General features: G+C 37.8%; 1 protein-coding gene across 1 annotated transcript; it reads right to left on the bottom strand.

Annotated features, from left to right (window-relative positions):
- Positions 1 to 4077: 4077 nt before the first annotated feature.
- On the bottom strand, positions 4078 to 13594 carry olfml2bb (olfactomedin-like 2Bb). Its single transcript, XM_041993759.1, has 9 exons — positions 13014 to 13594; positions 11632 to 11904; positions 11433 to 11540; positions 9634 to 9798; positions 9351 to 9549; positions 8819 to 9211; positions 8357 to 8533; positions 6208 to 6404; positions 4078 to 5050 (listed from the first exon to the last, which is right to left on the bottom strand). Exons 1-9 carry the CDS (start codon positions 13281 to 13283, stop codon positions 4661 to 4663), a joined length of 2172 nt encoding a protein of 723 aa, XP_041849693.1. The 5' UTR covers positions 13284 to 13594; the 3' UTR covers positions 4078 to 4660.
- Between the last annotated feature and the right edge of the window lie 1422 nt (positions 13595 to 15016).

A 15016-nucleotide genomic window follows, 5' to 3' on the forward strand; every position in this document is an offset into this window, starting at 1 on the left:
CTGCTTTCTAGTATTTCCTCTCAGCACCAAATGTTTACCTAGAAACTGAAGGTGTTATGTACCACTAATACACTCAAATGTGTCCACCTGAACAGAAAATCTTTAAATGCAGGAAAAAAATTTCACAACCTCAAAGGTTGTAAATTAAAACAGAATGCAATGATTTGCAAACTCCAGAAGTTATCATTTTATCCCCTACAGGACATAAAGAACAAATCAGATGGTGAAACTGAGAATCTTTACCATTTTATGGAGAATATGTCATTTTAAATTTGATGGCACAAAATGCAATAAAATGGAACTAAACATCCATAAAGACACAGAGATACACAAATAGAGATACAAAGCCACAATAAGCATGTCTATTTGCACTTTTGTATCTATCAAGTTGGTCCCAAAGTCCAGGTGCAAACACTGGGGTGATGGTGCCTTTACAGTGGCTGAAACTCGGGAACCCTGGAGTTACGCTCCATCATGGATGTGTTTAAGTCCAGGCCGAAGACCTATTTCTTCAGATCAGCCTTTGACACATGATAGTGGTGTCACTTGTTCAAACAAACTGATATTCATAATTTATAAGGGGTTTTACTAGGTTTCATTCTTGTTTTTTTATCCCTGTCCCGCACTAGGGTTGCTGTACAATGCTTTATAAATATAATTTGATTAATGATGGTTTAATTGGACCACTGTCCTTGTCTTAAGTATACAAGCACAACAGGATAATTAGGTTTTTAAAGAAATAAGTCTGATCCCACATTGCTGTTGATGGTGTGAGGAAAAATGTTCAAGACGTTTTCTGCCTCTTCTAACTTTTTCTCAGTACATTTAAGTCCAGTCAAATTCACTGTATGAGGACTTTAAGTTACTTTTTTTTACACTGATACTGCAGGTATAAAATCAGGATTTTATTAGAGCAGAGCCGCAGTGTGGGAAGCCTTCACATTGAGTCCTAACAGGTTGATTTTCTGTCAGCTCCTGCTGGTTTATTCATCTGACAAAAGAAACGGAAAAATATGTGAAACAGTGAAGGTATGTTGGGAATCCAGTTTATATGCACTTACACTTCACTGTCTTTCCAGAAAGAAACAAAAATATGGACACTTTCTAGGCCCATTTGAGTCTAGCTAAAGATAAATATGCAGTAATTTAATTTAATTATCCAAACATGTTAGTCCAGTTTTGAGAGCTTCGGTTGCATGTAAGCATGCTTATTAAATTCTATTTGGCCCTATGGGGAAAATAAAAAATGATGCCAGGACATTTGTAAGGAGCCAACTCTGAGGAGATGAAAGCATGTGAACATGTGGGGGGGGCTTGATCGCAGCCTCCTGAGGCCTCCTGGCAGAGACCCACACCTGCATCTGCAGCGTTTTAACACAACGGAATAAATATGTTATAATGTTTAGTGGGCAACGTCATAGCTTTCTGTGGAGTTTGGTTTCTTGATATTTTGTTCAGAATAAACAAATTAAAAGACAGGGAAAACCCCAAATAAAAGAACAAATGTATCCCATTATGTGTGAAACAAAAGCCTGATGTATGAACTTCACCGTAGTCTCAAAACACAGCAGTGAGTCAGTGTTGAACTGAGAGGCATTTTCTTTTATTCAAATAAACATAAAGACTTCAACTAAAAGCTCCTAATATGTATTGATCTAACCAAATTAATCATATAACAGGCTGTTTCTACAGTTTTATCAACATTTACAATAAAATGCATCCTGTCCAATTACACTCAACTCTAAACACTCAATACTTATGATTCCTTATCATCTTTACCAAAACTGATTTAATGAGCCATTCAGAGTTTCACTGTACTGGCCGTGTGTACTTAGACTTGCATGGCTTAATATTATGTCCCCAGAAAAGAAAAGAGAAAACAAAGGAAAAGAAAGAAAAAGAAAAAATTTGTAACCCCTCCCCCTTTATGATGTTTAACGCTTTGCAAGTGTTTGCATGGAAGCACGTGTCATGAAGTGAATGTTGAAATAAAAACTTTAGATGATCTCTGTGGTGAAAGCAGAAAAGCTCCAGGGTCTCCTGGTTTCACTTTGAATACAAAGTTTTATTATGTTGCCGTTTGTTTTTTCATCCCCCACATTTCCTTTGGCTTTTGACCTTTAACCTGTCATTTACCCTTCTTTTCTTACGTGTCCTCCCTTGATATCTTTTTCTTCTTTGGGCTTCGCTTGCCCCTTTTCTTTCTAAACAAAGCCCTGCTTCACACAGTCTTTTTCTTTTGTAGTTAAATATAAATGTCCTCGGGGTGACTGAGTTTATTTACGAACCAGCAATCTTGATCTCAACAATCTTTTTTTGACTCCAACTTTCTTTTTTTACTTTGTTCAAATGTTTTTTTGTTTTTTTAGCTCAGTGGCAGTCAGGAACGTACATTTGGATAGTGCTTGAGCCAGACTTTGTAAAGTGTCTGTGCAGTAAATCAACTACTGTTTCTGTGATCCTGGACAGATAACATATGTACCATAGGGTTGTGTGTGTGTGTGTGTGTGTGTGTGTGTGTGTGTGTGCGCCCCCCCCTACTTTCAAATGGAGCACATAATTCAAAAGCTGTCAGATGTACAGAACACACACACACACACCCTTACTAAGCCTGGGGAGTTTGGTGTAAACGTGAATGGGCGTCTTTCTTCTGCCTTCTGCTGGTGGTCACTTGCCACACACACCACTATGTCAACATGACAGTTACGTAACTTTTGATGTCATCTCCAGAAGATCGAAAGACTGCATTTGTAGTCGTTTTCTCATTTTCTTATTTTGTTTTAAATTTTCTGCAGACTTACGTGCAGTTTAATCACATTTGCATTGTGCTCTATCCTATTATAAGCAAATGTTTAAAAAATAATGAGCAGGTAAGATTATAGCATTAGTTTAAGGAAAATACCTAATTTAAGTCATTATTTCTCTACAAAGTCTCCATAAGCAATCATTTGTTTAAAGCAGCAACAATGGTACAAAGGGCCAATAAAGCAGTTCATAATATGAGCTCCCAGAGCTCCTGCCTGCTTTGAAGACTTATTAGTGTCATAAATCATTTCATTTTCATTGTTTTCAGTTAGTATGGTCAGATTTCATTTTAAAAGAGAAGTTGGCCAAACTGGACCAAACCAAGCTGTGAGGAAATGCAGGTTATTTGCCTCATCAATTAAAAATCCCTCAGCTGTTTGACTCTACACCAGGATCTGTAACACATGAAAAGATCTGCTTTGCCTCCTGAACACTCCCAGTTGGAGGTTCACCAGCATCTGGCCCGGGGCTTATTTTCCACCCTGGGATCCTTCCAGTGGCTCTGCTGCTTCCAGGAAAACTAAATCAGACCCCACAAATAATGTCCACAACAGGCTGGACAGACAGAGGAAGAAGAAAGAGATCAAAAGAAAGCAGGAATCACTGGAAAATGATTGGTCTCTTTCATCTTTTGAAACATTTTATTATAAATTACAACAAAAAATAAACCTTGCAGTAAAGCAGTCATAATCAACCTTGTCTTGGGATTTCTCTTACTAAACTGTATGTAGCGTGCATTGGTTAGAAAACTGTTATAAATGAACAGACCTAACATTTTAAGCCTAAAAAAATACAGTACAAACTTCGCCCATATAAAAACAGGCCAATGCTGCATTACAACATCACATAATCAGAATACAGGTTTAACAATGAGGTTGGATTTAAAAGACAATTTCTTACAGTCTGGAATTCAACATATTAGACTTACACAAGCCTCTAGTTTTACCTTTTACATTTCTTACTATTAAAATAGCTGGCTGACTCGAGGCGTTAAAAAAAGCTGCTGGTTTTCAGTGGAATGGGCTTATACATACGCATTTGATCCGGTGTTGAGATTATGTAATTAAACTCTGGCTGTATTTCTTTGATTTGTTCGATCTGATGCAGCAGAGGCTGAGATGTCTTGACTTTTAGCTTCAAAACACTGGATCTCATAATGCTGAGCCTCTTATTGACAATAAAAGTTCTTGTGCTGTTATAATCTTTTTTTATGCGCCTAGTTTAAGACACCTTGCTGTCTTGAGACCTGATGTTTAGACAGTAATTCGGATCTTTGATGGTTACTGACTCTGGGTTTAAAAAACTCTCCAGAGTAGAATATTTTAGTATCACAGAGTGAGACAACTTAGATTTTTTTTTTTTTATCTGGGCTGAATCCCACTTCCTGATCATTACAGGACTTCTGTTGCAGGCATGGCACCTATTTTAAGCCTTTACATGTTTTTTGTTTCATGATAAAAAATTTCCCCCATAGTGATCATCTCTGTAAAAACCGATATCTGGACGATCTGGAGGAAAAGAGATATTTTGTCTTCTTTTTTCTAGAACCAGTTTTGGTGGGACTTTATGACAGACAAAGATACCTGGTTTCAGACTGATGACTGAAAATGTTCCATCTGCTCGTTTTCTCTCTCTCTTTTTTTTTTTTTTGATGCTCTGGTGTGTGTGTGTGTGTGTGTGTGGCAGTGGTGTAGCTATATGACTGATCCACAGTCATTTAGAAATGTAACAGTGATTAAATATCTGGTGTTATCTTGTTTTTTTTCTTCTGATAGCTTTGTTTTGAACTTCTGAATATAATTAACTGCTGAACATCCACCAAATCACAACTGTCCTTTATCTGTCCTTCATTATGCTAATAAGCAAAGATGACATCATACAACATCTGATTTCCGCCATCCCATGCGTACAGCTTCTTATCCAGTGGGCAGTAAGCTACCTGGGAGGTGTGCGTGTGCATATTTGTGAATGCCAGTTTTGGCACGGTGTGAGTGAGAGTATGCGTGTCGAAGGCATACGTCACGTTGGCATAATGACGCTCCATACTATCTACTGCGTAAAGCACGCCACACACCAGGAAAGTATTGCCGTAGCGACCAAGCCGGAGACCTGTACGAAAGGTTCTTATTGGCTGAAGGTCTCTGGGATGGAGGTGGATGAGCAGGATTACTTCCTGGTGAAATCCCTCAGTGTCCAGAGCGGGATAAAGGAGCCACAGTCCAGACTCATCCACAGCAAACTCCACCTGCAAAATTAAACATAGTGGAGATTACAAAAGACCGAAAACTGGACGTTTTAAATCTCATTATACCTAAAGTTTTAATTCATTCATTACCTTCAGGTAAGTGTTATGTGATGTGCGGATGCTTTCAGTACTTAAAGTATAAAGATTAAAAACATAACTAGTTGTTTATAGAAGTAATGGCGACAAATGGTAACAAATTAACAGATCATTCTTCTGTTAACGTGCAGCTCTTTCAGCTTTATGAGTGATTTCAGCATTTTTCCAAGTTGCTTTGCACAGTTTTCCTCCCCAGTAAGAGGCTGTTCCCATCATTAAGCTTAGACAACCTAGCTTGTTATACTTACTGAGCACCAAACAACTCACACATCGTTAGCAGCTACTGGTGAACATAAGAGGAGAATTTGACGGGAATGTAGTAATTTATAAAAACAGAGCTTACAAGCATCAAGTGGACACGGAAACAACTTGGTTTATGATTTCCATTTCTGGTGGTTGGTCCAATTTTCGAACACCAAGTCATAAACAAAAATACAATATGTTGGTGTTGTTTGCAACCTCCACAAGCCAAAACCTGTTTTTCCACTTCAATTGGGAAGAAGAAAATTTTTTGATGTTGATGGTCTGGTTCAGCACAAAGAGGGAGAACTGGGAGGTAAAGTTCAAAATCCAACTCAACTCATCCCACAACTCACAGTGAACCACTGGCCAGACATGAAATAAATAAAACCAAAGCTTAAAAAACACAAAACTGACAAATTTACATTATAATTTATGTACATATTTAAATTTTGTTGATATTAAAGAGTCAGGCTGATTTGAATTGTTATAGTTCATTTACACTTCTCACATACAGAGGACATGTTTTTTTATTAGTGCATTCGCTATCAGAAAAAACTATAATGTCCCTGATCCTCTCATCTCATTACGAGAAACAAAAACTAAAAAGGGAACTTCCATGAAAGCTGAATTATGTTCTTAGGATTTTTTTCCAACATCTTTTGGCAGCTGTTTCTACCTCTTACTATCAGCCCTTTTGACCTCTTGTGATTTAGTGTTGTTTTTGTCCATCGCTGACTTTTAAGTCCCAAGAGTACATACTTAGTGTATGTAAAGCATCATGCAGTGTTTCCTGTACAAGCGTTCACAATGCCTCTTACTTCAGTCTGCGTCCTGTGAACTTGCTCCTCCAGTAAAGCATCATGTAGAGAGGTCCAGGCGGACACATATCTGTGCCTCAGGTCGTATCGGATGACGTCCCTGCTGAACGCACGGTTGTAGTAAAAAGCTCCATTATACACAACGTGGCCTGTTCCAGTGAAACTGTAGGGCAGCTTGTATGAATTACTCGCCTGACCTGAGCAGTAGGAACACACACACACACACAACGCTCAGGACCTAGAGAGTAAGTTATGATCCCCTCATCCATTAACTATGGAATGGGTTTACAAAGTGTGAGGCAGGTCTCCAAACAGTTTTAGGGGAGGCTTAGTAAATGAAGGGTGAAAAGGTTGAAGAGTTCAAACAATTTCAGGTAGAACAGCCTTTTTTTTTAACAAAATCAGACATTAATAGATACCTTAAGGCAGACCATGTATGTTTTTAGTATATGAGTTATGTCAAACAAATTATTTTAGTTTACTTGGACTTAACAACCCAGTCATTTTCTTATTCACATCCAGGAATTAAGCAAAAATGAAAAGGTGGAATGTGGTAGCTTTTTCCAACCTTTATCAGAAAGGACGTTTAATGTCTCACACTATGAAAACCCATGATCTATAGATCTATTTATTAACTACATTAGCTACAGCACATATTTCAGACACTCTTAACATGCTTTCTTCTTTGGGGACTTCTCAAAAACTCTGGTGCCATGATTAAAACTGAAAAATTAACAGTATAAGTTAAATGTTGGCTTTTGATGTCTTTATGAAAACATTAACACCCACTGTATGAAGATGGCAAAAAATGAAATCATGATTTTACAGATGAATTTATCTTGCTAATCAAATATGAACATATATACATACTACAGGATTCTCACTTGTCACAGTTATATTTTTATTTATTTATTTTAAGCATGTTTAAACTTAGAGAGATGAAATTATTTCATGTCGCAAATTGCTGCTTACATATAACAGATCTAATAAACAGCCTCTTGGCTAATGATAATCATGATATTAAAAGAGTTAAATATTAATATTGTTGACAATATACATTTGATTGTATCATGATTTGATCTGAGCAACTAAAATAATAACAATGCTGATAGAAGATTGTTTTTGTACGATTTTTTTATGTTCCCTACTTAAAATTAGAGTGTAATTCAGCTAACAAAAGCGGGGAAAAGAATCTGAAGGCAAAGAAGAATATGTCTGACCTGGAAAATAGTCATATTTAATTTTCTGTTTAGCTATTCATGATATGTTGTTGCTGCCGCAGAAATATTTAAATTCCAGGTTGCGCAGAAAAATTTATAAGTCACTTTAAATCTGCTGTGATGAATTTTTGCATCTTTGTTTAGAGATCCGAGAACTAGGACCTGAGATCTAAGATGAAAAGTTTCCAAGTTTGTTTTTTTTTTTTTAGTTTCCTATTAAGAGGATGATATGCAGCAAAGTGTCCCTAGCTGGGAATCCAAACTGGTCCAAGGATGTAGATCAGGGATCACCAAATCCGGACCTTGAGGGCCACTTTCCAGCAAATTTAAGATGTTTCCCTGCTGCTACATACCTGATTTAAATTAAATGGTTTCCAACAGCTTGTTGTCAAGTTCTGCAAAAGCCTCTTAAGGGCCCATTTATTTGAGTCTGGTGTGTTGCAGAAAAAAAGATAAAGAAAACTTGAATGTGTTGTTTATTAACTACAACTGGCAACCTTAAAAATGTTAAAACAGCTGCCATAATGAGATTTACAAATGTTCCTCCAGCTACAGTATGTGGATTGGGTAGATTATGCTTTTTTTCTGTTTCATCTTTTAGTGACTTGGAAAGCTGCTTATCCTTTTTAACCAGGGCTTTCTTGATAAGTAAAAAGCATGTGTATATTTAACATATTCTTTCATCGTACTAAACGCAGCCTTTCTTGACTTTGTCTGAATCAGAACTGGGTTCGTCAAGCACAAGTCTCATATCGTCATGGTTTATCAGATTCTGATGTTTTTGTAGAACATCTACGTAAAGACTTAGGTGCTGCCTCTAATTTAGTTGCCAATTGTAAGAAAGACTTTAAACTAGATATAACTTGATGGTTTAGCTCTGAGGAAAACAGAACTTGAACTCATTGTCTTCACACACAAAATTCCTATACCTGACTTGAAGGTGTCCATGTCTCGAAACTCCAACAGACTGTTTCCATAGTGACCATTGGTTAGGTAAATGACGTTGCCATGGCCACGAGCATCTCTCATCCACGCTCCGTCGCTGAGACCGTATGAGTTCTGCTGGACCGGTTCGGAGATGCTAGCTACTGTGTCCTTACACACTGCTGCAAGAAAAGACACAGAGGGTGATACAGGGAACGTGCATTTGCTACCTGATCCATTATTATATGTTTACTATTGTGTTTTTCGATTTAACATGTTCATTTTTTTTATTTAGATTCTCCACTATTGTCTGAGCTATAGCAAAATCGGGCCTTCACCTCTGCTCAGTACTCTGCCTCAAACACATACAACGCTGCAACAAGCCTATCATATATCCCAGAACATGACATGGTCTTTGCTTCATCAGTAGGTGGTCATGATGTTTTGGCTCGTCACTGTAACTTTACCAGGCCTTTTGGTGGTCTTCTGTTGGTCAGCAGGGCTTTCTGTCCAGCTGAGTCGACTTCTGGGTCTGGGCTGAGACGGTGCGGTGGGAAGTGCATCAATCGGTGGACTGAAATTGGTATCAGAAGGCGTGGTGGTATGCAGGACGACAGGTGTGGTGGGCTTAATAGTGCTTCTGGTAGTTGTAGTTTGTTGTACAGTAGTTATCATCATGGTTGTTTGTTTTGGAGTTGTAGGAGTAAATGCAACAGTTGGTTTGATGATAGATGGAGTTGACTTTGTTTTGCTGGTTGTTGAGGAGGCTTTTGGTTGAGTGGGTGAGGAAATGTTTGGAGTTTTTGGACTGTTGAGGAATGTCCTGATAAACGGTGCCTTGCCAGAGATCAATAAGTCCTCTGCAGCATTTGTGGTTAAAGTAGATATAAGATGACAAAGATAAGAGAAGAGAGGGGATTGTTTTCAGTTCAGACATGCGTTGTTATGTTGTTATAAAAGTTGTTACTTTTCTAACTTAAAAAACAACTTTAGACTCACCATTCTTTCCTCTTCCTCTCTTCTGCTCCTCATCTTCCTTAAGGCTCTCTTCCTCTGCTTTGTAGAAGGTCACTCCTCTGATGACCACACTGCTTTTCTCTTTATCTGTCTTTTGAGTTTCTGTCTCATTCCTGGCTGGCGACTGTTGCTCCAGACCATCTTGCTGCTGGTTTTTCTTTAACTGACTTTCATAATTCTTCTGCAAAAGAAAAATTGGCTTTGTTTACAGATAATACAGACTTTCCAGCTATGATATACGTTGTAAAAATACAATGAATGGTACCTGCTTGTTAGCGTATGCAGCTGCTCCACTTTTAGGTCCTGAATGTTCCAAATCATTCTTTTTCTTTGTCTTCTGCTGAGCCTTCTTGTCTTTATCCTTTTCTCTAGTTCTTTCCTTCACACGTTCTTTCTCTCTCATTCTTTCAGTAAAATTTCGAGCGAAAGCCTGGAGCGCACAAACGAGTTTACATGAACAGTAAACATTGCAGAGTTTGTTTCAAAGCAAAGTTCACAGGAGTAAACTCAGAAACTGGAACTCACTAGAATTAAGAATTCACTAAATGTGACAAGTAAGAAAATGATCATGCACTAACGCCCCGCCGGCTGGGTAATAGTGCAAAATTTTTTAAACAAGAGTCGATGTCTGAATTTGCAAAGCTGGAGCCGGGAGGAATTACTGCTTTTCTTCCACGTTTTTTTTTAATGTTGCATAATGAAGCATGAGTGGTTTCCAGGCTCAAAGTGATGTCACGACCCTTGTTCATTTATTCATGTGATGAACTCATAATTAGGATGATTTAGGATAATTTTTCACACTTCAGCAGATGAACGTTGAAAGCTGCTAATTTAAACTGTAAATGTTTAAAAAGGAAATTATTCTGCAATTTTGCAATTAATAAGTAAACATACAATCCTGATCTGACATCTCTGCATTTTCAGATCGCAAAAGCCTTCCTAGATAGATAGATAGATAGATAGATAGATAGATAGATAGATAGATAGATAGATAGATAGATAGATAGATAGATAGATAGATAGATAGATGGATAGATAGATAGATAGATAGATAGATAGATAGATAGATAGATAGATAGATAGATAGATAGATAGATAGACAACTCAAAAGTTGTCATTTTCAGTATGAGGTTTGCATGTTCCTCCAGTAAAATGATGTGTGATGATGGAAGAATGTTTCTTTTTACATTATTTACTTATTGATTAGAATCCTATAATTTGGATCCCAGTCTGCAACATTTATTTATTTTACTAACTTTATTAATTCCAGCTTGGAAATTCTTTCTCTGCATTTAACCCACCCATTTAAGCCCACCTCTGTAACCATGACTGTGTTCTCAGTCATGATATCAATACATTTGTTGGTACTGTGGAGCAGTGTGTGGATCTATTAAAGCAGAGGTCCCCAACCCTGGTCCTCAAGGCCCACTATCCTGCAGGTCTTAGATGTCTCCCTGCTGCAACACACCTGATTCAAATTAAACGGCTCTCTGACAGGCTCTGCACAAGTCTGCAACTGAGCCATTCATTTGAATCAGGTGTGTTGCAGCAGGGAGACATCTAAGACCTGCAGGATAGTGGGCCTTGAGGACCAGGGTTGGGGACCTCTGTATTAAAGGATAGGACAAAAATTCATTCAGGGAACAGAACTTAGCACTGCTAGTCTCTAACTACTGGGTAGCTATTCTATAACTATCTATTATATTAAGTACAAAAAATTACAACATCAGGAGTAATTTTGCTGTATGCTGCAGGCTGTAATACAACCAATTCTTCCAATGTTAACTTTGTCTTTCTTGTTTAGTTGTAGCATATTTAATATGAACAACTCAATAACTACAGACTGTTTCTCAACAACAAGTAAAAACAACCCTGTTGAACGCAAATACTCTACACAAGGCCACTCAATGTTATTCTTCTCATTTTGATGATTGAAAAACATTAACGGCTACTTTTGTGTGATTAAAGATGCCGTTTTTCAGCTTAGACCATTCTTTAGTAACAGACAATAGATTTTTTAGTTTCAATTTCAAGCAAGACAATATATACTTTGAGGGCGCCCACCTTCTCCATGTTGTCCACCCGGGTCAGAAGTTTGGTGGTGACAGAGTTCAACTTTAACAAGTCCAACCCATACAGAGAGCCTTCCAGCAAGTCAATGATAGTTGCCAGCTAGACAGACAAACCACAGAGATGAATGGCAGGAACACAAACAAACAAACAAAAAAAAAGCCACACACACATTGTGTGTGTGTGTTTCTACCTTGATGTCGTTTCTGCTGGCTTCTTGTAGTTTTTTAAACCTGTACTCTCCCTCGCAGGGGTTGACGGCTGAAGGTGGAGCCATGCACACACACTGCTTGCAGTCTGTTCCCTTGGTAATTGTCTCTACAGTGTAAAAATCCTGAGATGGTGATGCTGGGTCGCTGTCATGGAAACGACTGCAATCAGATCGTTTGATTGGTCGGACGACACAGCGGCACACACAGTCGGATCCCGATGACACGGTTTTCACTTTGTCATAATCACCCAGCAGCTGAAAGAGAAGGACCAAGCATTTTTTTCTCACAAAGCTCAAATTTTATAATTCATTTGGATTTTTATTTTATATATTAATTTGTTAATGCCAGATATAAGAAGCAGAGACACAACATCTAAACTTAAAAAATGAGTTGCAGCATGGGTGAGGATGTGCAGCTGCAGCAGTGGTGAACTTCCCTGAGGAAGACAAAAGCAGAAGCTTACAAACAGGCACATTTTGGTTTGGAGCACTTACAGTTTGAAGGATATTATATAACCAAGAGGGATGCAAATGGTTACTGTAGTGCGGACACACATATACACACACGCCGCTCTGGGTTTTATGTTTCCCATCATCTAAGCTTAACTGACAATCTCAGGGTTTGGGTTGTGTTTAAAGGAAAAATCAAGCCCTCTTTTTGCAATAAAGAACTGGTGTGACCAAATCTCAAAATCTCACTGAGTATGGGAAATTAGAAAAAACAACTGTATTCTCGTGTGGTTTTAGTTTGATGAAGTATAGGTGGACATTTTGACGAGTTTAAATATATAAACCACAGAGACATTGTTTGGTCACAGGATGGTTTACAAATGGAGCTGAAAGATGTATCCTGGAGAGAGGAAAGTTAAACACATCATTGACTGCAGTTCTGGCTATTTAAAAACCTCCCATAACTATCATGTCTTTTCTTAAAAATAACAAGGTCCATAAATAATAACATTAATAACATGTCAGCTATGAGAAGCTTGTGAGGAAATATCATTAAAATTGGTTATTTTACTATGTAAAATGCCAGTTAAGGTTTTGGATGAGTAAAAGGATGTAAAAAATCATAAAACCAGCAGATGTGATGACTGTTTAACGATAATTAGCCAATAATGCTAAAGAAACACTCTAAGACTAAGTTTCTCTGCTCATCAATTAGGTATAACTGTGCAGCAAACAGGATCATCCTAAACATTTCTTTAAAAAAAAAAAGGAAAACCATTGCCTGTCTGTGCTTCTGCTTGACCCCCCTATCAAAAATGTTCTAGACCCGCCCCTGTCCATTTGTCCTACAACTATGTCTGTTAGCAAAGTTTACCATTAAAAGAAATAAACTGCAGGCTATGAAAGCTACTAACCTGGCTTATTATGTTCTCCTGATTGTCCATCTCATCATCCAGAGGTTCGGTGGTGGGCTGCAGAACCTTCCCCTCTGACCCGGGAAAGTGGTGCTCACCTCCCTGCTTACTTTCCTCCAATTCAGACGCATTTTTGTTCGGTTCGGTTAGTTTTTCTGTTTCGTTCAACAGCATCTTAATCCGGGAATGGTCCATGCTTTTATCCACCACCTGAGCGTTAAGTCCGCGAACGGCACAGTAAAAAATGAGCAGAGACAGTAAACGCCTCATCTTTCAGCAGTACTAACAGCACTGAGTGTGAATAGAGTAGTCTCAGATAATTATCAGGTAGTGGCAGCGATGAATGAATAAGCACCCACGTATCCAACAGTCGATTAAACCTCAATAGCAAGAATTTCTTTCTTCCAGACGCATGACTATGAGTATCAACAGTTTTTCCCAAACAGTTCAGGTTTAACCTGTGGGACAAAAAGGGCAGCGGTCATTACAAATGATAATTGATAAAGTTATTCGAAATCACCTCTACACCGGGTCTCGTGACGTGTCGGACGATAGCGCCCGCAGAAAGAACGCCGGACCGGCCCTGGTCCAAATGGGACTGACGGAGCGCGAGCTTGAAAGAGAGAGAGGGGGCAGGCTAAACTCAGGTCGGACACTTAAGATAAAATACTTCTGAGTTGCCAGCCAATCACAACAACTGTGTCAATACAGAGCAATGAATGAAGGTTCTGATTGGTTAAAAATGTGAGCCGTGCTCACTTTTAAAACAACGAGCCAGTTGATGAGCACGATGAAAAATTACCTATTTGAAATAATCTAACAGGAATGAAAATATTACATTTAATATCTTGAAGTATTTCATGGCACTGAAGCCCAGGCTGAACACATTTATTTCTTCAAATTGACTGCACGGATGATGACCTGTTTGATAAAAAGATGTCACTGTGTTTGATCTAGACCAAGTGGCTCTCTGGACCTCCCACAGTAGCTGTTAATACAAAGCTAAAAATGCTTAAGGACTAACTAATGTTTTAAATAAAGACATAACAACAAATGCAGGGTTTTAGAAGTTTTTCTTTTTTTCGTAGAATAATTGCATTGAATTTCCACAACATAATGACACTGAAAGTACCATTAAGATGTTTAAAATCTATTTTACTTATCATTTGGTTGGAAACTCTGAACTTTGTCTTTTTTTTAAAAAACATTATTTTCCACAAATCCCCTAAAAATATTCTGAATCTGAAGGGATTAATAAAGTATTTCTATTCTATTCTATAAAAGAAAGTCTCTCTACCCTATTTTTTGTTTGTTTGTTTTCTTTATTTTAAAACCTAAAAATAGAGATAAAACTGTGGCTCTTCAAAAATGACAACAAATTTCCTACAGCTGATATTTAGCTTAAAAAATGATTGGTTGATGATGATGATGATGATGATGATGGTTGTCTTTTTTCAAAAGGTCTGGTAACATGTGCAGCTCCAAACGAGTTTTATTTAGCTGGGCTGAGCGGAAAATAGCTCTTTGCATTGTAAAGGTTGCAGACCTCTGGTCTATGCAAACTTAACTCTAAGGATTCAATGAAAAAAGTCACATTTGAAATACCTTTAAATAACTTAGTGTAGCCCCACTTTAAATTATTCTAAAGTAAAATTCCAGAATTTATGAGAAATCTAATAGGTTATGTAAAATATTGTTGTTTTGAGAGTATTTTCAGAGCCATCAAAATCCCTACTTGTCATCTTAATGAAAAAATATTCTTTATACTGAATTGGGAAAAAGATTAATAACCCATATCCCAAGTTCTAGCTTTATCGTCAGTCCAACTTTCCAGTCCAGGCCAGCTTTCCAGTCTTGAGTTTGAATGTTTCATTCAGAGTGAACCTTCAAAGAGAAATCTGGAAACAAAAACAGAATGTTTTTCCAACAACGGAGCTGCTATATAAATCAAGTTAACTAAATAATCTCCAGTTGTGATAGAAAAGAGAGCACACAGAAAAGAG

This window comes from Melanotaenia boesemani, chromosome 8 (assembly GCF_017639745.1).
Source record: "Melanotaenia boesemani isolate fMelBoe1 chromosome 8, fMelBoe1.pri, whole genome shotgun sequence".
NCBI classification, from domain to species: Eukaryota; Metazoa; Chordata; class Actinopteri; order Atheriniformes; family Melanotaeniidae; genus Melanotaenia; species Melanotaenia boesemani.

Coding starts and splice junctions, on each gene's coding strand:
- olfml2bb (XM_041993759.1), bottom strand. CDS start 13,283: ATGAGGCGTTTACTGTCTCTGCTCATTTTTTACTGTGCCGTTCGCGGA. Junction 11,541..11,631: donor CCAGCAGAAACGACATCAAG/GTAGAAACACAC, acceptor TTGTCTGTCTAG/CTGGCAACTATCATTGACTT. Junction 9,212..9,350: donor GAGAGGAAGAGGAAAGAATG/GTGAGTCTAAAG, acceptor CAAATGCTGCAG/AGGACTTATTGATCTCTGGC.